Source organism: Phlebotomus papatasi, chromosome 1 (assembly GCF_024763615.1).
Source record: "Phlebotomus papatasi isolate M1 chromosome 1, Ppap_2.1, whole genome shotgun sequence".
Classification (NCBI taxonomy): domain Eukaryota; kingdom Metazoa; phylum Arthropoda; class Insecta; order Diptera; family Psychodidae; genus Phlebotomus; species Phlebotomus papatasi.
The window spans coordinates 3128039-3152935 of record NC_077222.1 but is presented as its reverse complement, the minus strand read 5'-3'; the positions used below and the strand labels follow the sequence as shown (position 1 = coordinate 3152935).

General features: G+C 34.1%; 1 protein-coding gene across 1 annotated transcript in view; it reads right to left on the bottom strand.

Annotated features, from left to right (window-relative positions):
* LOC129799931 (ETS-like protein pointed) overlaps positions 1-24886 on the bottom strand; it is a 100686-nt gene extending 75800 nt beyond the window's left edge. The window contains exons 1-3 of the mRNA XM_055844230.1: positions 24820-24886; positions 15085-15258; positions 14875-14986 (exon numbers count right to left, since the gene is read on the bottom strand). Of these exons, the coding sequence (XP_055700205.1) occupies positions 14875-14986; positions 15085-15243 (271 nt within the window). The 5' untranslated portion in view covers positions 15244-15258; positions 24820-24886. The remainder of the gene's footprint in view (positions 1-14874; positions 14987-15084; positions 15259-24819) is intronic.
* Positions 24887-24897: the final 11 nt, after the last annotated feature.

Here is a 24897-nt window from a genome sequence, read left to right as displayed (position 1 = left end):
CAAATCCGAAAAAGTTAAAATAACATTCCGGAAATGTTTATTTTACCTTGCAGTATTGATCCGAAATCGGTGTAAATATTATGCTTTTTAGGTGTATTAGGGGTTAAAGGTACCCTTTTCATGTTAATTTTACCCTTAAAAAGGTGCAAAATTAACATTAAAAAATGTTGATATATTTTTACACCTAAAAAGTGTTAAAATTACGAGGAAAAAAAGTTAATCCCACCCTCGTTTTTTTCTCAGTGCTTAGACATAAAAAATAAAAATTCAAAACAGTTGCCAACGCAACTAGCGGAAGAAAACACCACCCTCGTGCGGAAGAACAGTTGTAATTATCGGTTTTGAAAACTAGGGCAAAAAGTCACAAAACGGATATTTTATTTTCAATATAATATCGGGAATATAATATCGGACTAGTAGGAAATGCATTCATCGAGCCGTTTTCTAAAAGTTCATTTTGCGACCATTCTCAAAATTGCTAGGGCAAATAGTACCAGACATGGGGTATTATCACATTTTGATGCACTTTATTGCGAGCTTCCGTAAATTTAAAAAAAATCTAAATGACATATTTTAATAGGAAATTTATTCCTCTACACCTTTGTAAAACACTCAAGAGACTGGAAATCGTTTGACCAATTCAAACAACAAGCAGCGACACATGACATTGACGTTTCTTTCCGCCGTGAGACATCAGAAATTACTTAGGTTTTTTTTACTTTTTGCTCTACAACTTTTGTTACTTTTTACCCCAAGTGGGCGTTTTTAATAAAAAGATTTCTAGAGAAAAGAATCTTTGTAAAACTGTAAAGTAGATGGCAGTTTTGTCTTCAAAGAATCCAAATCATTTGGGAAATATTCACCAGTGGATCAATTGCGAAGTTCGAATTCTAAGAAACTTACGACATTGAAGAAGATCTATGAAGGCCATCCATAGAAAAAAAATTAAGTCGCTATCTTATTTATCTTGATAGATATTGAATTTTGAAATTTTCAGTTTGTGACTTTTTGCCCCAGTCTCCTCTAATTTCCGGGAAGATTTCGTAGTAGGTGTACTAAGCCTGTAAGAAAATTCTGTAATACTCTGGCAATGCCATCCGACAAATTGCATTAAAATCTCAGAAAAACTTTTTTCGAAAATATGATTTTGTAACCGTGACATTGCCATGTGATAATATCGGAAGTCATATCTATGAGATTTCCAGTAATTCAAATGACAATATTGATGGACTGTATTTGCATAATATCAATAAAAATATTTTATTAAAAAATCAATGAATTGCATTTTCGAACTCATGTGATATGGGAAAAAGGTCGGTTTGCATCGTCAAGTTTCGAACTCACATGTAACAGAGTGTCAGATAAAGAGATTGTAAAAATCTCAGTTAATTGCATAATTCTCCTATTGATGTCCTTTCAGAGCCTCATGCTTTGGTTTGACGCCTTCTGATCCAGGAACTAAAAGTTGAATTGACCAAACTGAGGGTATTTAGAATCCAGTCCCACCGTATTAACGTAATTAGTGTATTAACATAAGTTGCTAAACATATTTCGTTCTTATACAAGAATAATACCGGAAATTTCAAGTCATAGTGAATTAAGTGCTAAGAAGCTTATTCAATTCTGGGATGTGGTCCAAGGCCCTTATGCCGAAAATAGACACAGGTTGATCCTAGGGAATGCTCAACTCGAAAATTTGGCGGTAAAAGACCAGCCCAAACTGTCATACACTGAGGATTTAGGATTAAGGATTAGAGTTTTGAGCATAAATTTCTATTAAATGTGCACTTTGATTGCTGAAAGACATCTTAAGTGCAATATCAATATATTTTTAATAAAGATAGGCGAGCTCTGACCTTCCCATTATTCCAATTTTAATGCATTTTGAGATTTTGCAACATTACGTACCATTACTTTCTATCTTTATTTCACCCAATTGACATTTCGAAAAGCACGCAAAAACACCGAAAGTGAAGTTTTATATTTTTGCCACAGGCACTGATGTCGCTAATCCTCGTAAATTTCACTAGACCTCATGAATCTAGAAGATCAGCCTGATCCCCCAAATTTTGAGGTAATTCCTGAGTCTATTGACACCAATCCTCATTTTCTGAGCTGATCCCTAAGCCTATCCCTGTGTCTATTTTGGACTTTAATGGTAAAAAATTTCAGATAGTCTAAAACGGATTCGAACGCGGAATATTTGCATCTTTGATGGGCTGTTCTACTACTTAGCCCGATGCCAACGAAAATCCCCAAAAGCCAAAATCCCGCAACGACCAAAATCCCGAAACTCAAAACGCCAAAAGGACAAAATCCTGGGTAGTCGAAATCCTGAATTCTTACAAGTGTCATGTCATGGGTACTCCCAAAATTGCACCAGCGCTTGTTAATAACATGAAGGGAAATTTTCTCTGTTTTGGGAAATTATTACACACATTATCCTCTGTATTATTAGGTCCCTTTCGGGATTTTGATTTGACCATTCGTGATTTTGGCTTTTTGAGATCTCGGTGTTAAGATTTTGTCTTTCGAGATTTTGACGTTTGGGATTTTCGGTTTCGGGATTTTGACTTTCGGGATTTCCCTGCCACCGGGTTAAGCGGTAGAATAGCCCGTCAAAGATATAAGGGTTCAAATCCATATTAGACTGTATGAAGGGTTTTCGACAATATCCCAACATCCAATTAGTAATCATTACAATGTGCTCGTATTGGAAGAATCTGCTGATCATAGATCGCTCAGAAACACTTTCCCCGTGATGAACGCTTCTTCCATGCTCCTGAAGTGTTTTTGAGTATAGGCAGTGCATTTTATTACGTTTTTATCACAGTGAAAATGTATTTTTCTGACATTCTTTCACTTTGCACCGGGCGAGAATAGAACTCACAACTGTGAAAGTCGAGCCAGAGATCTCACCGCCCGAGACTCAATGGTCTTGCGTATTGCGCCACTGAGATCCTAACAAAGTCCAATGAGCTTTATACAGTAGACTCTCTCAAATTCGGGCATATGGGATCGAAATGTCAGCCGAATTAGACAGAAATTCGGGCGACAAAATTTTTGAAATGCAACGATTTTTTATTCATGTACATATAGATATTGAGTTTACACACTCATTTATATCGTAAATTGCATAAAAAACCTTCAATAATGCAAAATCATATCAAAACTAAGACAAACCATGCCAAATTTGAGCATATTTGATTCATTTGATAATCATAATCAAACTTGAAAAATGACAACAAACTTTTTTCAAATGTAACCGCTGCCCGAATTAAAACGTAGCCCGATCTTAAAAGAGCCGAATTAGCGAGAGTCTATGTACTGTATCATTTAATTCACCATGATTTTGGATTTACAATCTTATTCTTGTATAAGAACAAAATAAATTTAGCAAGTTACGTTAATGCAAAACTAGAAATATCGTTTACGAGAAGGCCTACATATTTTATCTTACGTTTTACCGCAAAACTTTTAAACTAAATTGATAAAAAATAATATATTAGCATCTTTCGTGTTAATAAGGGAGCAAGAACCTCCTCTGTAATCCTTTTCTTAATCTATATCTTCTCAAAAATCTATAAAACAGACATACAACTTTGTAATACTGGATGAACTATATTTTCTGCACTCAAAATCCCGCAGCACTTGTCTTCTTAAATTTCTAAAATTCCTATTCTTGCCCTTTTTTCTCACTCCTCTCCCTATTATTGACCTGCTTCAGAAGCCACTATACTTTTATCCACAACAGCTTGAGCATGTTGTTAGATTTCAATGATGGTGATGAATAAATATCAAATGAGGGGTGAGAGAAAACCCTCATATTCTCCCTCGCAATTTACCATCTTCTCACCATGGCACAAACCCTCTGGATTAAATTACTTTTCAAGTGAGACAATCCAGCAGAAATTACACCATCTTTAGACAACATACAAAAAAAGAGACGCTTCGTCCCCATATATATTGCATACATAACACAAGAAACACATTCATTTTGAGTGCAATTCTTCAAGAAATGAGCTCATGTTGGGTATTTGAGAAGATAACGCAATGTGTTACACGTTGTCAAAGGAGATGGCTGCAAGGGAAGACACAAAGAGGGTAAGGGAGGTAGAACCCCGTATAAGACAGAAAAAAAAGACAACAACACATTAATGGTGATTTACAGAAATTTTTTGAGAGACACCAACAACCATGAAAAAAGTTCAAAAGGAAAGCAACATTTAAAGGAGCTGATATTTTATGAAAGAAAATTATTTACTTGTTTTATTTTTTGCTAGATTTTTTTGTAGTTTTTTGGTAAGTTTCGGAAGCTTGCTTTAGTCTTCAGAGGTCCTGAGTTCGAATTTCACATCAAACCCATGTCCAGTAAATTTATTTTTTAAATTATACGAGAATTATCATTGAAATCACACTACATCTTTTTCTACACTGAGAGAAATCCGAAAAAATTAAAATAACATTCCGGAAATGTTAATTTTACCCTGCAGTATTGTTCCGAAAACGGTGTAAATATTACCCTTTTTAGGTGTATTGGGGGTTAAAGTTACCCTTTTTCATGTTATTTCTACCCTTAAAAAGGTGTAAAATTACCATTAAAAAATGTTGATATATTTTTACACCTAAAAAGTGTTAAAGTTATGAGGAAAAAAAGTTAATCGCACCCTCTTTTTTTTCTCAGTATAGAGTAAGTCTACCTCCCACTGATCTAATGCACTATGTTCTAAGATAATATCCCCTTGGGAAATATCGAGACACTTTGCCAACTCATACATTCAATTTTTACCCAACAATTTCAATATTTGAGCAACATTTTCTGCCCTCTCCTCAACACTCTTGGCAGCAACAGAGTTACCGAGAGAAAAAAAAAAGAACTCCGTCAAGAGTTGAACAATAAATATAAAATTAGACGTTTAAAGAGAGCGAAGATTTAACCACAAAAAAAAAATCACCCAGCCTTTATTTAATAAATAATCACTCTCAGTATCTGGCTATTTGTTGTAAGAGATTGCATCGTGGTGGGATTTTATTGAATAAATGACCATTTATAGTTCAATTTTTTCCTCAACTCTCTTTCACTGCATATATAAATTAAATAATTTGCCTTCAGCTTCGTTGAAGGAGCCAACACACAGTGGAGATAGAGGCATGTTTTAAAAGTCCGAGAGGAGACACTTTTCAGCAGCTCCACATTGCGTATAATTGGAATAAAAGTAGTTGATGGAGTAATTTCTACCAACGAGGCGTTAAAAGTCCCTCCAACAAGTCAAACACATAACATATTAAAAAGCCAGTAATAAGCTCGTATGAGCTTATATGAAATGTGATTCTTTTAGCGGAAATTCGATTTGTGTGCATACTTGATAAGGTAGGGTAATTTGTCTAAAGCGAAACAGTTTGGAAAGTTGGACAAAGCAGTATGGAATGTGAGAAACCTCCTTAAAAACTTGATAATAAATCAATTAAATATTTCAATTTTCGATAAAAAGATTATTAAACCTAATTTTATGATTATTTTAGAAGTTAAAAATGCAAAAATCGTTATAAAACAATCAAAGGGTGACTTGCATGAAGAATTTAAAAAGTGTATTGTATGCGTGATATTCATAACCTTGACACGATAGTTGTCATTTTCTCTGGAACTTATGGAAGTTGCTAGAAAAATATCAAAGTGTTTTATTTGATTTTTCGGCATAATTTGTGAAATATTGTTATATTGTTGTTGTTTTAATTAATGAAATATTTATTTAAATTTATGAAATATTTAATTTATTTTAATTAATGAAATATTGTTGTTGTTTTCAAAATGTGTTATTTTTTAATTTCCGTGAATTTTTCGATTATTCGGTTGCAATATTTAATAACAACTGTTAAGATTCTGTTAAAATATTTGTCAAAGAATCCCATGATACAAAAAAAAAATGGTAAAAAATAATTATTTATTCAGTTTAAAAATGGATTTGAAATTGAATTTTTTTCTTAAGTGTCTCGCTTTCCACCATTTACCCTAGTATAAAATTTGAGATTGGAAAACATCTTAGCTAAAACGGATTTAAACTGTATTAATTGTGTTTGAGAAAAAATATTTCGTGGACACGTAAAGGATTAAGGTATAGAGTGTTATACGTGCTTCAGACCTTAGACTTTGCCATATGGCTTAACTGCTGTAATTTTTTAACAATTAAGATTTTTTGGAAAAATTTGACTTAGAATCGGATTATTAATGACAAATGGCCTATTAAACTCTGAAAAAAGCAATAAAAAAGGTTGCTATTTACGATTTTGAAACCGTCGGGAACTGGGCTAAACCTTTAGTCTGAAGACAGCTTAACGCTAACTAAGATACAATCGCCTTGGGTTCAAATCTTTTTTAGAAAGCCAGAAAACGCATAAACAGCTAGATCAAAGATAAAAAGTTGTGTAAATAGTAGTTAATTAATTTAAGTCAATTCCCAAAATAGACTCATGCTAATCCTCGAGAATATTTAAGCTGTAAAACTTGGCAGTAACGATTTATCCAAAACTGTCATGCACTGAGGGCCTAGGATCATCGATTTTAGAGGTCCTTGGCATAAATTTCCTTTACTTAATCCTTTATTGCCAAATTTTACAGACTAAGTATTCTCGAGGATCAGACCTAGTCCATTTATACACACTTATGACTTAAACTAAGAGACGGCTTAACGTAATCAAAATAATGATTTGACTAAAATCCCATCAGTTTCTCACTAAAAAAATATTTCTCGGCTTAAGCTGAGAGACGGATTAGTCAGAAACTGTTGGAAATATAATCTGATCATTAATCTAATTTATCATTGTTATTATAATCGTATCGGGATATATTTATCGTATTTATCGTATTATAATCGTATCGGGTTGGAAGAATCTGCTGATCTTAGATCGCCCAAGAACGCCTTCCTCGTTATTTTGGATGCTTCTTTCACGCTCCCGGAATTTTTTTGGGCAGAAACGGTGCATTTTTATTACATTATAACACAGTGAAAATGTCTTTTTCTTGACATTCAGTTGCGAATTCACAACACTGTGAGTCAAGCCGGGAATTGATCCGTCCAAAAGCCAACGCTCTTGCCTTTTGCGCCACTGAGATCCCTATTATTTTGATTATAATTGCGATAAGCCGTCTCTCGGCTTAAGTCTAAGTGTGTCTCGGGCATTAATCTATTTGGGCACTTCGTGAAAAACTTTTCACAAACGACCCGATTAACTTTGGTAGCTGCTTATTCAGTACCAAGAATAACTTGTGAATATGACATCGATTTGAGGTGATTCACTTAACAGTACGATTACAATAGCAGTGATTACAGAATAATGACGGCTAAAAAATACGACACATAACCCACCCAATGAGACATAAATTTTCTTCAATTTATCTTTTAAAACCTCTCTCAACAACTTCAGTTCATTAGTTAACGAGTGAAAATTCTAAGGACATTTGTGATTCCCTCTCCCAAAAATTGAATGAGGATGGATTAACCACTTTCTCGCCACTTTGACTAAATGATTAATTTCCAGAAATAAGCATATTAAATAATTAACAAGTTAGAAATATTTTCAATAGTGCTGTCTTCAAAGGATTGTAATAAATAAAAATATTCATTATTAAATCTATGTATTTGATCATAAATTCTCGCAAATATTCCACTACGTTTCCTATTTATTAAAATTTGTTCTGATAGCCATATAGCTGTCATATACTTTATCTGTTTATTAAGATTTGGACATAACGCAGAAGAAGTAATTTTTAAGAAGCTTTTTAAGAAGAAAGGGAAGTAGTTCGTTGCATTTTCTCATGAATGTTCTAGTCATTACAAAATTATAGTAGTAAAAGTGCAAGGATTCAATTTAATGTCTAAAATTACCCAGAAAATAGCTTAAAATTACCTGTGAATATTTCTTTAGAATTATTTAACGTTTATCAATATTTGGTGATACTATTTGAAGACATTTCCCACTCATTACTTAGTATTTCATTGAAAAATTGTCAAAAATATTGGAAATGATTTCTTTATTATTTTTTGTTTTTAATTTATGTTATGACCAGCGCACAATAACTTTTGTTTGTAAACATGTTTTTAAAATTTCCCATGAGAATGAGTGAGATGACTAGATCTAGATTTCATTCACTGTCATTGAAATGTCAAAAACATGTTTACAAAACAAAAGTTATTGTGCGTTGGGCATAATGGCCAGCGCACAATAACTTTTGTTTGTAAACATGTTTTCAAAATTTCCCATGAGAATAAGCGAGAGGACTAGATCTCGATCTCACTCACTCTCATTAAAATGTCGAAAACATGTTTACAAAACAAAAGTTATTGTGCGTTGGGCATAACTCGAACATAGCAATAACAAAGCTTTCAAAAATATGTATTTTTGCGTCTTAGACAAACTTAAACTTTACTTAAGCTCAGTTTTATCCCATTCAGTAAATGTACTAGAAATACTTAGAATAGAAACAAACTCCATTGATTTTGATAGAGTAACTATCGAAGAAAACAAATTTGCAATCAGAATTCAAATCAGGAAAGACAAAGAAGGAAATTATTATCAAAATCGATGCGATCACACACTTTCCGTGCATCGTTCGAGCAAGAATTTTGCATGACTGCGTGAAAGAACATGAAAATGTATTTGAATTTCTGTCGGGCTATTTTCTCCAAGTAATTTAAGAACTAAAGTAACTAAGAATGCATTCTTGACTACAATTCGTATATCAATTGCTGTGTAATGCTACAAGGAATGGGTTAAAAATTCACAAAGGAGTTTAAGTCCTTCTTGTTCTTTAATCAGTCAGTGGCGAGAAAGTGGTTACAAAGGTGGCCAAAAGTGGGTAAAGTTTTGTTTATCTACCGAAAATGGTATTTTAAAACAAGTTTAGAAAAAAGCTAAGGAAGGACTACTTGGGCATATTGTTAGCCATTGTTTCTTAACGTTTTCAAACAAATTTTGTTCAGCATTTACCAAAACCTGAATGATTATTAACAATTTAAACTGATTTTTGTCACTAAAGTGGCAAAAAAGTGATTAATCCACCCTAAATAGCTTTTATTTTCACGGAGAGGCATTTAATATAAAACAGAGTCAATTCAATCCAAACAATTTGGATGTAAATTTACTGAAGTTTAAATGATATTTATCTCAGCACTTGCTACCCAGATTTAGATCGCGATAGAATGTGTGTATAGAATAATTTTCATGTAAAATTGTAATTTTTATTGTTGGTGAGTGAAGAAAAATTAAACAGAGAAATGGAGGAAAAAATAGCATCATTTTCTTATTTAATAATCAAAATGGTACAAAATGTTTATATTATTAAATTCCCCGCAGTTGTGTGAAGTTTTTTCTCCTTCACACAACTCTTTTTTTTTCAACTTCTTTATCAGAAATAACTATGGCTTGAACTTTATAATAGAGTGCAGAATACAAGAGGAATGAAAATTATAGGGAAAATTGTTTATAAATTTTCCGGTGTGGGTCCGCAGAAGAAAAAATCCCAAAGGCACATTTTTCCATACCTTCTACTCTCTTCTTCATTTTTTTTTCTTCCTTCCCCAATCTCGGCTACATTCAATGATGAAATTTACTCTTTTATATCAAAAGAACCTTCTTCTTTTTTTCTTCTCATCTTTTTTTTTTCTTTGGCTCAAAACTGCGTCTTGTTACAGCACAATTACAAAAAATGTAAACAAACAAGCTCAAAAAGTCTTTTGGAGTTTCTTTTTTCTTGACCGAAAAAAGATTCTTTCTTTTATTATATATTTTGCATGTAGCATATGATAAACTTCAACTTTTTTTTTTTGGTTTTTTTCCCTATGCATCAATTCCGCTTCTTTTTATTCCTTTCTATCTCCCACCCACATCAATTAAAATGTATAAAATGTAATTTTTACAATAAACGGGAGAAGAAGAGTTGTAAAATCAAACACCACCCGCCACAGAAGAAGATAAAAGGAAAATCAAATTAACTATTTGGTGGATAAAAGACCAAAGAGAAAAAAATAATTAACAAAATTATTTGGATGTTGAAACGAAATAATAAAAAAAATCCCCATCTCATCTTCGTTCTTTTATATATTTTCTATTAATTTGTAAATAGTCTTTGATACAAGAGAAGGTGGATGAACTTGTGCCGTATTTTATTATTATCTTGAGGAGTGAAAATAAGTCCATTTCATCGTAGAATTGTGAATTAACCCTCAATTGTTCATTCACTGAGTCAATTTTACCTTGCATAATTTATCCGAAATCAGTGTAAATATTACGCTTTTTAGGTGTATTATGGGTTAAAGTTACCCTTTTTCATGTTAATTTTACACTTAAAAAGGTGTAAAATTAACATTAAAAAATGTTGATATATTTTTACACCTAAAAAGTGTTAAAGTTACGAGGAAAAAGAGTTAATCGCACCCTCTTTTTTTCTCTGCGTTGAAAGAGATACTTGGAAAGATTTAAAAATATCTAATTTAAACAGAAAAATAAATTATTTTGCAGCAAATTTTAGTGCGACACAATCTTGTAATAGTGAAAGATTTGTGGTTCAACGTCCACTGCCATCTTAGTTAATGATGATGATCAGCATCAAAAAGTTTACAGGAAATGCTTTCATGTTTCTTAATAAATCAATGTAGTTTTTTCTAATGTGATAAACAAACATTAAAAAATAAATGAGAATCAAACATTTAGCAATGCCCCTTATGCCCAACGCACAATAACTTTTGTTTTGTAAACATGTTTTTGACATTTTAATGAGAGTGAGTGAGATCTAGATCTAGTTATCTCGCTTACATTTGTAGAAAATTTTGAAAACATGTTTATAAACAAGAGTTATTGTGCGCTTGGCATTATGCCCAACGAAAATAACTTTTGTTTATAAATATGTTCCTGATGAGATCGGTCGTGGTAAGTCGGCGGCAGACGCAACCAAGCATTAATTGAGGAGAAATATATAAATTGAATTGAATTGAATATGTTTCTAGAATTGCACAAAAGAGAAAACAAGATAACTAAATCTAGATATCATTTACTCTCACTAAAATGTCAGAAACATATTTACAAAACAAAAATTACAGTGTGTTGGGTACTAATGCCCAACGCACAATGACTTTTGTTTGGTAAACATGTTTTTGACATTTCGATGAGAGTGAATGAAACACAGATCTTGTCATCTCGCTCATTCTCATGGGAAATTTTGAAAACATGTTTACAAACAGAAATTATTGTGCGCTGGTCATAAGCGTAATACCCAGCACACATTAACTTTTGTTTTAAACATGTTTTCAAAATTTTCTACGAGAGTGAGCGAGATGACTAGATTTAGATCTCTTTCACTCTCACTGAAATGTGAAAAATATACAAAACAAGAGTTATTGTGCGTTGGACATAAGCCTAATGCCTAATGCCCAACGCACAATAATTTTTGTTTAGTAAACATGTTTTTGACGTTTTAATGAGAGTGAGTGAGATCTAGATCTAGTCATCTTGCTCATTCTCATGGAAAATTTTGGAAACATCTTTTCAAATTTTCCTATGAAAGAGAGCGAGATGACTAGATCTAGATTTCACTTACTCTCATTGAAATGCCAAAAACATGTTTACAAAATAAAAGTTATTGTGCTTTGGGCATAACGCACAATTACTTTTATTTGTAAACATGTTTTCAAAATTGCCTATGAGAGTGAATGAAATGTAGATCTAGTCATCTCGCTCTCTCTTATAGAAAGTTTGAAAACATGTTTACCAAACTAAATAATTGTTAGATTTTGAAGGCCAAAAAGAAAAAAAAAGATTTTAGAGAGTGTATTTCTAAACCGATTCAGATAAATTTGTGTTAAATAGGAAGGTCTTTGATTTCCTGACAAGCCTAAGCCGATAATTCAAGTCTACTCAAAATTCAATTACATAACTTCTAGACAAGTATTAATGCCAAAGTTCTTGAGAGAAGATAGCGAGAAATAGTCGAACCCAGACTGGATGGCTCCGTTCAGTAATAACCTTTCGAAGAGACAAAGCCACTCCAAAGCCAAGCCAAACCCATTCGAAAATCTACCGGAAGCCTAAAGTGCAAGTTCACATACTCGCCACTTTAGCTCTGATTGTTCTGCCATTTCGAATTTCGATATTCTTGACACTTCAATCGTCAACAATATCAACAACAGTGTGCAAATTTTGCTGCAAAAAGTGAATTTTTGTGTAGTTTTGTAAAAATTCAGGATAGCAGAACGACTTAATTGCACTTTCACTCAAAGAGATGTCCTTTTTAGGAACTTGCTCATTTTTATGTGACTCGTCGGTTTAATTCTTTAATTGTTCGAACTTCCAACGGGTTTTTAGGTAAGTTCTCTCTGATATACCTTTGAATCGGTAAAGGAAAAACCTCTACCAGAGAGAGCTCTCAAATCGGTAAGGTTATTACTGAACGAGAGGATTCAGTCATTGTACAGAGAATGTAGTACCTGTGTTCGTGTAAACGGATCCAAGTCGGAAGGTTTTCAGGTGGGTGTTCGGCTAAATTATCGGTTTAAAGTCGGTATAAAGTCGGTATATAAGTCGGTATAAGTCGGTATAAAGTCGTTCGGCTAAATTATCGGTTTTCAAAGCTGTGTTCATTCCTATTCTCACCTACAATCATGAGATTTGGGTAATGATCGAAAGGGTAAGATCGCGAGTGCAAGCTGCCGGGATGAGGTAGCTCTGGACTGGACCCTCCGGGCGGTTAAGGAAATCACTCGTCGAGATTTAGTGAGGAACGTAGCCGAGGAGTCGAGGTGTTGTTTTTCGGGTTAAGAGATCACAACTTCAATGGTATGGACATGTTCAGCGCATGGATAGAACAAGATTCCGCAGAAAAGCTATGCAAGCCATTGTGAGGAGACCTCGACCTCGAGGCAGGCCTAAAACAAGGTGGCTGAATCAAATTCAGAATCTTGCCTTTGAACGCCTCGAGATCGAACCCGAATTTCTTGCTAAAGTGGCGAAGGATCGACAAGCGTGGGCTGCTAATTTAAATGTCATGGGTCCGCAACTCCAATAGGGATAAGCGGTTAAAAATAATGGTGACTCCTACAAATAAGTTCGATCATTCTGAAAAGTTGGGTCTGTTTTTCCTAAATTTGATTAGATTACTGTGGAAATGGTAAGCTCTAGAACCGCTACATCCAAATCTTAATTTGAACCCATTTCGCATTCCCATTTCCCAATCAACAATCTTTTTTTAAAGGCCAGGATGACTCAAGTCAGGCCGTTTCTCGGACAAAGCTTTATGGAATTATTAAAGAAATCTACATTCATTTGATTTCAACTTATTTTTTTTATTTTATTTATTTTTACTGCTTTTGAGCTAGAGCTCTTGAAAGCAAAAATTTTGACAGACATAGTTCTTCAAGGAATTCAATGTTTGTATGATAGCGGCCACCGCCGTCTTAGCGTTGGTAATATAATTTATTATTCTTAATAAATAATCGAGTAGGGGAAAGTATTGAGATTTGATTTAGTTGAGTGGAGTGAGGATCGATCCAATAAAAACGCTTTAATTAACACTAAGAGAAGAAACGTGTATTTCACAGAGATTATTAGACTTCAAGAGATATGCAGTGACAGCATGGCAGTTCAAATTTTAAAATAACTGAACATCATTTTTTCAACAGAAAGTACTCTTCATTCGAACGTTTATGCCTTCGAATAATGTGATTCTTTTTCACTTTTCTAAGAGACTTATGCCCAACGCACAATAACTTTTGTTTAGTAAACATGTTTTTGACATTTCAATGAGAGTGAGTGAGATCTAGATCTAGTCATCTCACTCTCTCTGACAGGAAATTTTGAAAACATGTTTACAAACAAAAGTTATTGTGAGCTGGGCATTACACATAATTATCAATAATTGATAATAACCTATCTAATATTTAATAGAAATGTGTAAGTCTCTCAGGAAAACTTTAAAGAAAATTCACATTATACGAAGGCATGGACGTTCGAAAGGAGAGTACTTTCCCTTATTAGTTTCAGTTGTTGTTTGTTTTAATCGCAAAATGGATGACAATCCAACTGAGGGTTAACATTTGCTGGAAAATACTTGTTGAGTGAATATTTACACATGAAAACCCCAGAATGTAATTAAGACTTGAGGGCAATTTTCTGCCACAATTTCCACCAAAAGGAATCTCTCTTCTATCCCACTTTATTTCGCATTTTATTGGTGGTATGTCCGTTTGTTGAGCATCCCTCTGGGGCTCTTCTGTGTACGTGTCAATAAAAATACCGATCATTTTAGTCACTGTTTTAGAACTATAGCTAATTTCACCTCTCTGGTGCAAATCCTCCCTCTTACCTTTTCCCTAGTGTAGCAAATGACATTTTCCCATTTGACTAAATTAAAATATCTAATATAACTTTGCCTTTTTCCCACTCACGTTCGGAAAACTCTATAAGCTAAGCTCTACTGTCCCTCTCTCTTTAAGTTCTTTGGGGTAATTGTGGTATGGAGAAAAATAGAACATGGGCCTGTGTGGGCTGATAGAGAGATGCATTATATTCCGAGGTAAAAACTCTTGAAACATTGTAGACAACAAGTGGACGCATAATTAAATCAATGATACCGTAGAGACCATTTTAAAAGCCCAATCATTTTATTACTCTCTATCTCATGTTCCCACATTTGTCGTGGGTTATTTTTGAAAATTAGATTTCCAGTGGAAAAACACTGCTTAATGGTACTCATTCATCTCCATTAGACCAGAGAATTGGAGAGAAAGAGAGTCCCTTTCTCGGCACAAAGTGATATTATGGTAAAAAAAAGGGGGGAAAAGACATGCACCCTAGAAAATAGATAACAGATAATAAAAAATCACTCACCAATTGATGATTCAGTGTCGGATAAATCTGAGAGACTCGGCACCTTTTGGATACCCTTGACACCATCAAAATCTGGCTCTTCTTTGATCCGAACAAGAGGCTCATCTTGATCCTGGGCAAATCACATACAAAAAAAGGTCGAATTCAATTGAATATTCTTTTTTTTTACCCAATCAAATTCACTTCTTCTCAACCCTCAAACAAACTCACCTTTGATGGATAAATAGGGAGAAAAGTTACAGTTTTCTTCTGTTTAACTGGCTTTGGGAAATTATTAGCAGACATTCTCTTATCACCACTGAAAGTGTCATAGAAGGTTGATTCTTGCAGTGAATAATTGTCCAATTCCTCAGTTATTTCCAAAGCCATGGCTCCTCGCAAATACTGCAAAAAATTGATTCAAAGGGTCTAAGAAAGGGATCTAAATTCCAGAAAACTCGTGGTCATAAAATATGGATATATAATACAATTTTATCAAATGTTTAAATCTCTCCGTCCTTGTGCATTTTAGCAAATAAATCATTAAAATTATGTATTTTTTAAGTAAACAGGAAACAAGTTTAGCATAAAAATCTCATAGGAAATTCACTATCAAAATTGCTAATTTTATTGCTCAAAATCCACGAATAGATCAATATATATACCGCTCATTATTTATTACAGAAGCACAGCTTTGGCCACAAGTTTTCTTTAAGTGGATCTGATTTAAAATGCCCTTTCTATTTTTTTTTGCTGTAAAAAATATAGAAAAAGGGATGGCAAAGCGTTCCAGGGTTTACGAAATGCTCGAACTCATGACTTAGATGCTATCCCTCAAAAGTACTTTCGTATCATTTACCGTTTACTGGTTCTCAACTGATTTAGACCGATCTTTAAATCACTCGAAAGATCCTACAAAATAATTTTAATCATAAATGCTGGCACAACATCCCATGAAGGAACAAGGCCTTCCCGCAAGAGGATTTCTAGGCACGCATTATTATTTTTTTCTTGTACGGAATGAGGTTGTCAGTCCCATGCCCGTGAAATCAAGTGCAGTGAAGCTCACTAGATGCAATCCGAACACCTTTAACGCCAGAAAAATTACTGGTGACCTAAAGGGGATTCGAACCCGGGACACTTGCATCATAGAGCGAGTTCTCTACCACTTGACCCATTGAGTGCCCACAAAATTATTTTAAGAAAAATAAAATTGATTTTCGGACAAAAAATACTTATCGGTTTATAACTGGTTCATTTCCGGTTCCCAACCGATTTGAACCAGTTTGTAAATCACTCAGAATATTTCCCAAAATATACCTGAGAAGTCATTTAATTGAATTTCGTATAAAATTTAGTTATCGATTATGAACCGGTGCATTACCGGTTCATAACCGATTTGAACCAATTTGTTAATCACTCAGAATATTTCCCAAAATATACCTGTGATGTCATTTAATTGAATTTCGTATAAAATTTAGTTATCGATTATGAACCGGTGCATTACCGGTTCATAACTGATTTGAACAGATTCAGTTTTGTCGGAAATTCCAAAACCTTTCTAACGAGCTCAAACATGCTCCATTCAATTAATAAATGCGCTATCTGGAGCCTTTTTTAACCCTTGACCTTGAAACCCGTTATTAGGAATGATTCAACGGTATTTTCACACATGGTCAATTGTCCGCCTGAATAATCTCTAAAACATTTCCACAAATGCAAAAAAAATCGCACGTTGCGTTTTCGAACACTCCAAAAAAAAAACAAAATTTGGTAGGGAAGGGGAGAAGTGGGGGGAAAATGAGAGACAAGTTAACGATCTTTGGGTTTAATTATGTGGGAGAGGTATCTCCCTTATACACGCTTTAGACCTAAGGCTTAGCCATGTGGCTTAACTTCTCTAATTTCTTATCAATCAATATTTTTTGGAAAATTATCACTTAAGATTGGACAACATGGGCAAGTGATCCTTTAAATTTAAAAAAAACCAATGAAATGGGTTGCTATTTCGAATTTCTAGAGACCATCGCGCTAAACCTTAGGTGTGAAACCGGCCTTAGGTCCCGCAAGTCGCTATCTCTAACCGTTTGGCCTTGTTCAACCTTGTTATAATTTAAATTAATATTTTATTAAACTAAAAATGTTTGAAGATTAAAATAATAGGATCTAGAGGACAAACGGTTGGAGATAGAGGCTTGTGGTCTTCGAAGGACTCTCTCCGTAAGTTTTGAATTAGAGCCCTAATTCTCCTTATTTTCAAAAAAAAACTTTATTTTTTAGATATCCTCTGAATTTGCTCCAACGAATTATTTAATTTTTGTTTTGAAAATGTGCAAATTGTTTTTTTTTATATATTATTTCTTTCACATTAATTGGGACTTTTGATTTTAAACTGATGACAATGTCACATATAAGATTAATATTAAGATTAATACTTTCTGAACTACGAGAATGGCAAAAAAGATAGCTATTGTTTTATCTTGCCTCTCTCGCATTTCCCCTCTGCGTACAAAGTTGGCAGCAATACAATCGCTCGAAAACTGACCGAATCACAGTTGGCACGCATGGAAAATTGCTCGAATTGCCTGTAATACGACCTAGAAAGCAATTAATACGTACAGTAATATCTTACTCATCGTATTACTCCACTAGAGTGTACTCTTTCTAACATCCTTGAATCTCTATTTGAAATTTTGCATACTATATACTTCTCTTTCCGGCTTTTCTCAATATTAATATTAATCTTATATGTGACACCACGGTGAAAATGGTCAAGGATAAAATAGTTCAGAGCTTAGTCACAAGTAGCCATTTCATAACGCATTACAGTGCAACGCAAGCAAAACAAATCAAAACTTTCTGTTCTGTTTATGGTATTTCTTTCGTAAACTTACGCCAATGACCTTAAGACATTCTATCAAGTGGATTTTTCAAGGTCAAGGGTTAAGAATACTCTGGAGAGTTCATTTTTTAATTGATTAAGACAAGTATGGATTCACTTGAAAGGTTCTGAGTTCCCAATAAATTATGGCCCGGTACCAACCGGTTACGAATCGGTATGGTACACTAACCTTTGAAATGATTTATGTATCATTTTAGAAGACTTATGAACTGGTAAACATTAAAAAAAAAAACATTTGCAGGGCGATGTTTTGAAAGTCACGTGATCGAGCATATTGCAAATCATCAAGAACGTTTTGTAATCCCCTTAAACATACAATTTCAAAATGTCTTACGACATTTTTATCGTATGAATTCAACCCAATTCAGTGTATAAAAATCCTTATAGGTCAGGTAGAAAATTGTCTGAGCAACATTCATTGCAAGACACCTGAGACTTTTGGATCTTGCAGGTTTTTTTTTTCTTATTTTCTTAGCCTCTGTTCCCAACTCTTTCTCCGTACGATCTCTTTTTGGTTGATCTTCTTTCTTTTTGGGCCCCCAATATAGTGGTTTTCCCCGTCTCTTCTCAACACCACTCTGGGTGTAAGAAGATCATCTTGCACTCGAGATACACTCGAGTACAGGTGAACAAGGGGAGAAAAAGTGTAAATAGACCGGAGAATGGTGAATGAAGAGAAGACGAAGCACAAAAAAAAGACACTGTCTTGCCAAGACAAAGAAGATACCCTCGATTTTGCCCAGAAATCTCACACACAATTTTCTTTTCCAAGGGGCTGGCTCATCCACAAACACGTTGCAGGACAAAATTAAAACTGTCTGGGATTTCCCTAAAGCCCATTTCCATGACATTAGAAAATAATACTATCCTAAATAAATTACCTTACTAAAATTCGGAAAAACCCAAATACATCATGATGAATTTCGTGGCAAAATGGACAAAATTCTGGGTGTTTTCTTGTGGTTTTCACTGTTTTCTCAGAAAAGCTAGTATCGCAGAATTATCTCTTTGTTTTTTTTTACTTTACTTCAATTCTGATTCACACACTCTACCAAGAGAACTTCACACACAAAACTGGAGGGAATTTAATCAATTTCTAATCGAATTTCATGTACACCACTTGGTCTACGTGGAGAGAGATTTTGATATGGAAAATGCTTGTTTTCGCCGCCTTTTTTGCTGCGCCTTCAAAGGTGGACACAGTAATTAATTAATAAGTGGTTGGGCAAAGACATGAGGGCATTTTTTTCCTGTTCTGCGCGATACTATTTCACGATGGTCAAATGAACTTGAAAAAGAAGGTATACCCAAGAAGCAAAACCATTTAACATAATTGAGGTTATGATGCCTTTATGAGGTATTATGCCAGACCTGAGCTAAAAGAAAAGCCGAAGTGAATTTGGTGGTGCCTGTTGGCATTCTTCGAAATGCCGCGAAAATTCACGTAGAGGAAATGAGAGGTTTTTTAATGTGAAAATTGTTTAATTCCTTAGAGTTAAGTCATTTTTACAAGAAAATCCTTTCGATAATTCAGTTGAATACAGTTATTTGGGATATTTGTGAATAATTGTCAATATTATAATAAAAATATTGGGATGATATTTTGAGCTGGAAGACTCATATTCTTTTGAGCTGTCCCAAAATTCAGGATAGGTTTCAGCAAAACCCTTTTGTACAACACTATTTTGGTTAATAAGGAATGCAAAAGTATATATCACAAGAAGGGACACGACCTGCTAATAAGGATAAAATAGAGAAGAAAATATTTTGTAGCATTTTAAAGATTTTTTGCAACCGCAGCGCCGCCAGACGTTTGTCAAGTGAGTTATTTGTGTCTCTATCTCTCTCTCACAGTTGAATTGCGCGCGATTTAAGAACTTTCCATTTGAAGTGATATTTGCAATTAATTTCTTTGTATTTCTGCAAGATTCAAGTAAAAGGATGTGTAGTGAACAGCTCCGTCTTCCGACAAAGATGTCAAGAAGACAATTTCTATATGAGTTTTTATGTCTGTTATGTCTTTTTGGCGTAAAAATATTTATCATGGCACCGTCAATGAGCGGGATTAGTGTTACCAGTATGGCTATCTGTAATTTCCATTACAATTATCAACACAAAATTTCCGATATTACACGTCTTTTAACGAGCACAGCTCTGTATTATGCATTGTTGTTAGATCAAGAAAATTTCATAAAATCAAAAATCATTTCCCTTTCTTTCTCAAGCATTTTGCATAAACTTGTTCCACTCTTTCGCACTTTCCCTTTGAGCATTGCAACAACTCCAATTTAGTTTATTTTAATTTTGGTTATGAATTTTGATTTAATAATTTTCCTTCACTAAAGTGTATCGGTGATACAAGAAATATTTTCCTACTTTTCTTATAAGAAGAAATATGTTATTCTATGATCACCTCCATAAACCTTAATTTGAACTTTTAGATTTTATTTGTACACTGAGACAAATCCGAAAAAGTTAAAATAACATTCCGGAAATGTTAATTTTACCCTGCAGTATTGTTCCGAAATCGGTGTAAATATTACCCTTTTTAGATGTATTGGGGGTTAAAGTTACCCTTTTTCATGTTAATTTTACCTTTAAAAAGGTGTAAAATTAACATTAAAAAATGTTTATATATTTTTACACCCAAAAAGTGTTAAATTTATGAGGAAAAAAAGTTAATCGAACCCTCTTTTTTTCTCAGTGTAGGTCGCGAAGGGGCCTTGTGTTGTCATAATGACTGTTATAAATAAAAGTGGTGTGCTGTGCTGATAATACTTTTTGATAAAAAAATAAAATCGTTTTATAAAAAAAATGATCCTACAGAAAGGTTTCGTTTCTTTGAGACTGATAAGTGCGTACGCAATTTTTCTGATGAAATTATTGTAATTTTTATCAGACAAAAATTTATCATGATTTTTGAGTAACCTTCATTGTTTATATTATAATATAATACCGCGATATTCAGAAAATAACTTTAACAGTCTTTATAAAGTTTTAAAAAATGCGTTTTTAAAGAGATGAAAACTGTTAATTTTAATCTTAATTAAATGCTCAATTTTGTAACATTTAAATCTTTAAATATCTTTTAGAATGTGTGAAATTATTTAACTATTTAGGAAGTAATTTCGTCATTTTGGGATCATTAAAAACCCCAAGAAATCATTTTTCTAACTATTTAATGAGCAAAATACCTTTCAATAGTTTAAAAAAAAATCAGTCATTCATTCTAATTGGTTCTTAAGGGATTAATAAAGTCTTATAAGTAGCAGAACTTCTATATTGATTTCTAAAACTCAGCTACGGTAACATGAATGTACACTTAAACTCAGGTAATGCAGTAAATCTCAGGTAAGAGACCATGGATGGCACTACGAAACTTCACGTAGTAAAATAACAGGGAAATTGTGGTCAAAATAGTACTTTTACAATATACCGGTAAACGTTTCTTTTATTGCACTTTTTATCCACAATAAGGATTCTGGTTTACTTAAAATATCTGTGAAGAAGGGCAAATTCCAGAGTGAGGCGCTTGTTTTAGGACATAAACAGTGACCCACTCAAGAAAGTTAATGACTTTTATCACAATATGCAAATAGATTTATTTGGTTAAAAACGAGCTAAAAATTCTGTGTGGACTTATTATCTCAAAATTCCAAAATAGACGTGATTCCGAATTACCCCAACTTACCCTACCAGCGCGAAAAAAAAAATTCAACTGGAGGAAACATAAATCCAAGTTCATCTGATCAGGCACTATTACTAAGCACAACGAAACTTAGCAAACGGACGACGTAAAAATCATCCCCATTAAAAGGTTGCGCTCCTAGGTAGTCCATGGACTGGCTTAGCATTCTTCAAAAAATACTAAAAACTTAGCACTTTTAGAAAAACTAAGTTAAAAACGGAGTTTTGTCGGTTATAGTTTTTGTCAGTTGCTGGAAAATTACCCAACTAGCAAATTAGCTATAGCTACCTTATGGAAGCAAGGTTTTGAAATGATCATATATAACTAAGCTCGTTTATAGACAGATCAGTTTCTGACACACTATAAACAAGGCTTAACATTTACTGCTACTCTATTGATAATGGAACTATTTGATAGTATATCTCCGTTCACGTGCAACAAGTTTAATCCAGAGAGCCACTTCGCGAATTACTTCAGTTTCTGTGACTCTTGTGAAATATTAGTGGTAATAATTCAAATTTTCAAGTAACTTCATTTTCAATTGAGTATTAGTGCATTTTAGTGGAAATATCAGCAATAAAACATGTAAAAGTTATGTTTTGTGAGTGCTAGAGAATGCTAAGCCTCGCTTGTAGTGTGTTAGGACCCAAATAGACTCAAACTGAACTTCGAGAATATTTAGCTTGTAAAATCTAGCAAAAAGTATCCCAAACATCTATATACTAAGGGCTTAGGATCATAAATTGAGACACTCAGAGCAGAAGTAGTCTCCTTTGTATGCATTTCCCTATTAAAACAGTTCACTTTTGCTCTGAGCGTCTCAGTTAGAGGTTCTTTGCACAAATTTCCTTTACTTAATATTTTACTGTCAAATTTTACAGACTAAATATTCTTAAGGATCAGCCTGAGATTATTTGGGCCCTCAGGAACTGACTGAGATATGAATAGGCTTTGTCGCCTCTGAACTTTATAATGGTGAGCCTTATATTGTTTCATATTTTATATCCATTTGTGACGGGCTATATGAAAAATTTTTCGCGGATCAAACACTTTCCAGAGACCCTGAATTCGTGAGAGTTAAGGTTAAGATTTTTCTATGAGATCAATTATATTCCTTTCGGAATCGCTGCACCTAGGCCCCTTATTTATGCCCATTATGTATGCACACCCCATTCTCCAGTTCTATTTCAAACCCCAAGGCCGGTAAACTTGCTATTTGATATATTCCCAGTTTCTTTAGTGTCCTGTGATTAAAATTTTGTGTCGAAAAGACCTATTTAGTGAAAATTTTAAAAGATTTTTTTTTGTGTTGTTGCTATCCATTTAGAGAATTTTCGACATGTCGGATGGCTCATTCAGCAATAGTCGAACCACAAAAATCTTTGCAAATGTGAGTAGTGAATAGTGAATTAGAGAAAAATTAGAAAAATTTACATAAAACATAGTAGAAAACGATAGAAAATGTGAAGAATTGTTGAGAAAATAGTGTCTACGGTGATAATGCAATACAAAGTTGTGAAGTGCACCTAACGTCTTCATTCAAAGTGCGTACGTCGGTCGATTTGGTATTTATGCGGTAGAGAAGGACGTCAAATGCATTGTTTTTGGCGCGTAATGCCCAACGCACAATAACTTTTGTTTAGTAAACATGTTTTTGGCATTTCAATGAGAGTGAGTGAGATCTAGATCTAGTCATCTCGCTCACTCTCACAGACAATTTTGAAAACATGTTTACAAACAAAAGTTATTGTGCGCTAGGCATAATTTTTTGTACGGCAAAAGACCGTCGTTTGGAGTCACTTTTGTTACTGCATGGCAGAGTAAACTTTACAACCGTAAAATAACGATTATATTACTAGTTAAATCTTGAGTAATGCTGTGACTAAAATACTACGCGAATACAACTAATTTTTAAGATTCCAATTAGGAGTAATCTTTTTAACCATTTCTTGTACACCAAAAATCAGTCATTTTTGTCATCAGACTAAACCGACAACAAAAGCGTCACTGCGATTAACCCATTCAGTCAATGTACCAGAAATACTTGAGATAGAATGTTCATATTTTGGGATTAGTTTCCTACAGTTTAATAGATGATTTTTTGAAAAGAAATAATTTTTATCCATTATGGGGGCGCGGGGAGCCGCCTTCAAACACGCGTCTTAACGGTCACTGAATTTAAATTCTGTTCATTAAAATTCATTACAAACTCTATTGATTTAGACAGAGTAACTATCCAAGAAAACACATTGGCAACAAGAATTCAAATCAGGAAAGAGGATGAAGGTCAATTTTAACAAATTCGACGAGATGTCGCATTTTCCGTCAGCCATTTTGAGCAAAATTTTTGCATGACTTCACGTGAAGCGAGAAAAGAACAATAAAATGTATTCCCATCTCTGTCGGGCTATTTTCTCCAAGTAATTGAAGGACTAAAGTAACTAAAAATCCATTCCCGACAGAAACACTAATATCAATTGCCCTGGAATAAATCATCTAAAATCACTCAATTTGCGTATGATGTATAATACCATGGTAAGGAACGGGTTAATTCAAGACTACACGAACGCAACCAGTTAAAACTTTGGTTGAAGACGAAGTGTCTCGAATTAATGGGAAATGGTGTATTGCACGAGATAAACTGATATTACCCGAGACTGAATTTTAGATTACAAATAACAAGTCATTGTGCTTAGAGAATTCCACAAAGGAATGTAAACAAAATAATGTTTCTTGGGTACCTTCTTGGCAGAAGTTTAGTCAAAAAGAGTTTTCATTGCGAAAGACAAGAACAGGGCGATAGAGAAGGAGAGAGAGAAAATTGAGGCGTCATGGGACAAGTTTTGTGCCCCTCGGCCTGATCGTGTTTGGGAGAAAAAGTTGCGCAGCACTTGGATCTCGCTCTCGCATCTCTGTGAGCCTCAACAAAACTATAAATACACACTCTCATGAATGAACATTTTGTATGAATGAAGTTCTCTCTTCAATGAACCATTGACGTTATGCATCTGCAAGACTTTAGCTGTTCTGCCTTTGTGTGTATGCTTAATGTTTATGCGTAATGTTGATTCTATGGGATTAGAGACGAAGTTCTGGATAAGATTCTTTAGATTCAGGGAATAGAGAAGCCCTGGTTTATGGACAATCTGCTTTGGGCTTCGTGATTGCGTGCGTGAATCACCGGGACGTATTGGTGTTGGTGCTTATGGCCAAGAATTGCGTCTGGGCAGGACAGAAGTCATTGACTAAACGCCCGGATAGACCTCTCTCCCCTCCCTTTCGCACTCAATGTTTATCGAGAGGGACAATCAGCAAAGCCCAGCAAAAAATGAAGAAAGAGGGAGAAAAACAAGGGGGAAGAGATAAAAACACTCACCACAGGTGGAAGATTGTTGCTTCAGTGTGGAATAATTGAAAATTCTCATGCAGTCTCATCAATTCTCAGCTCACAAAT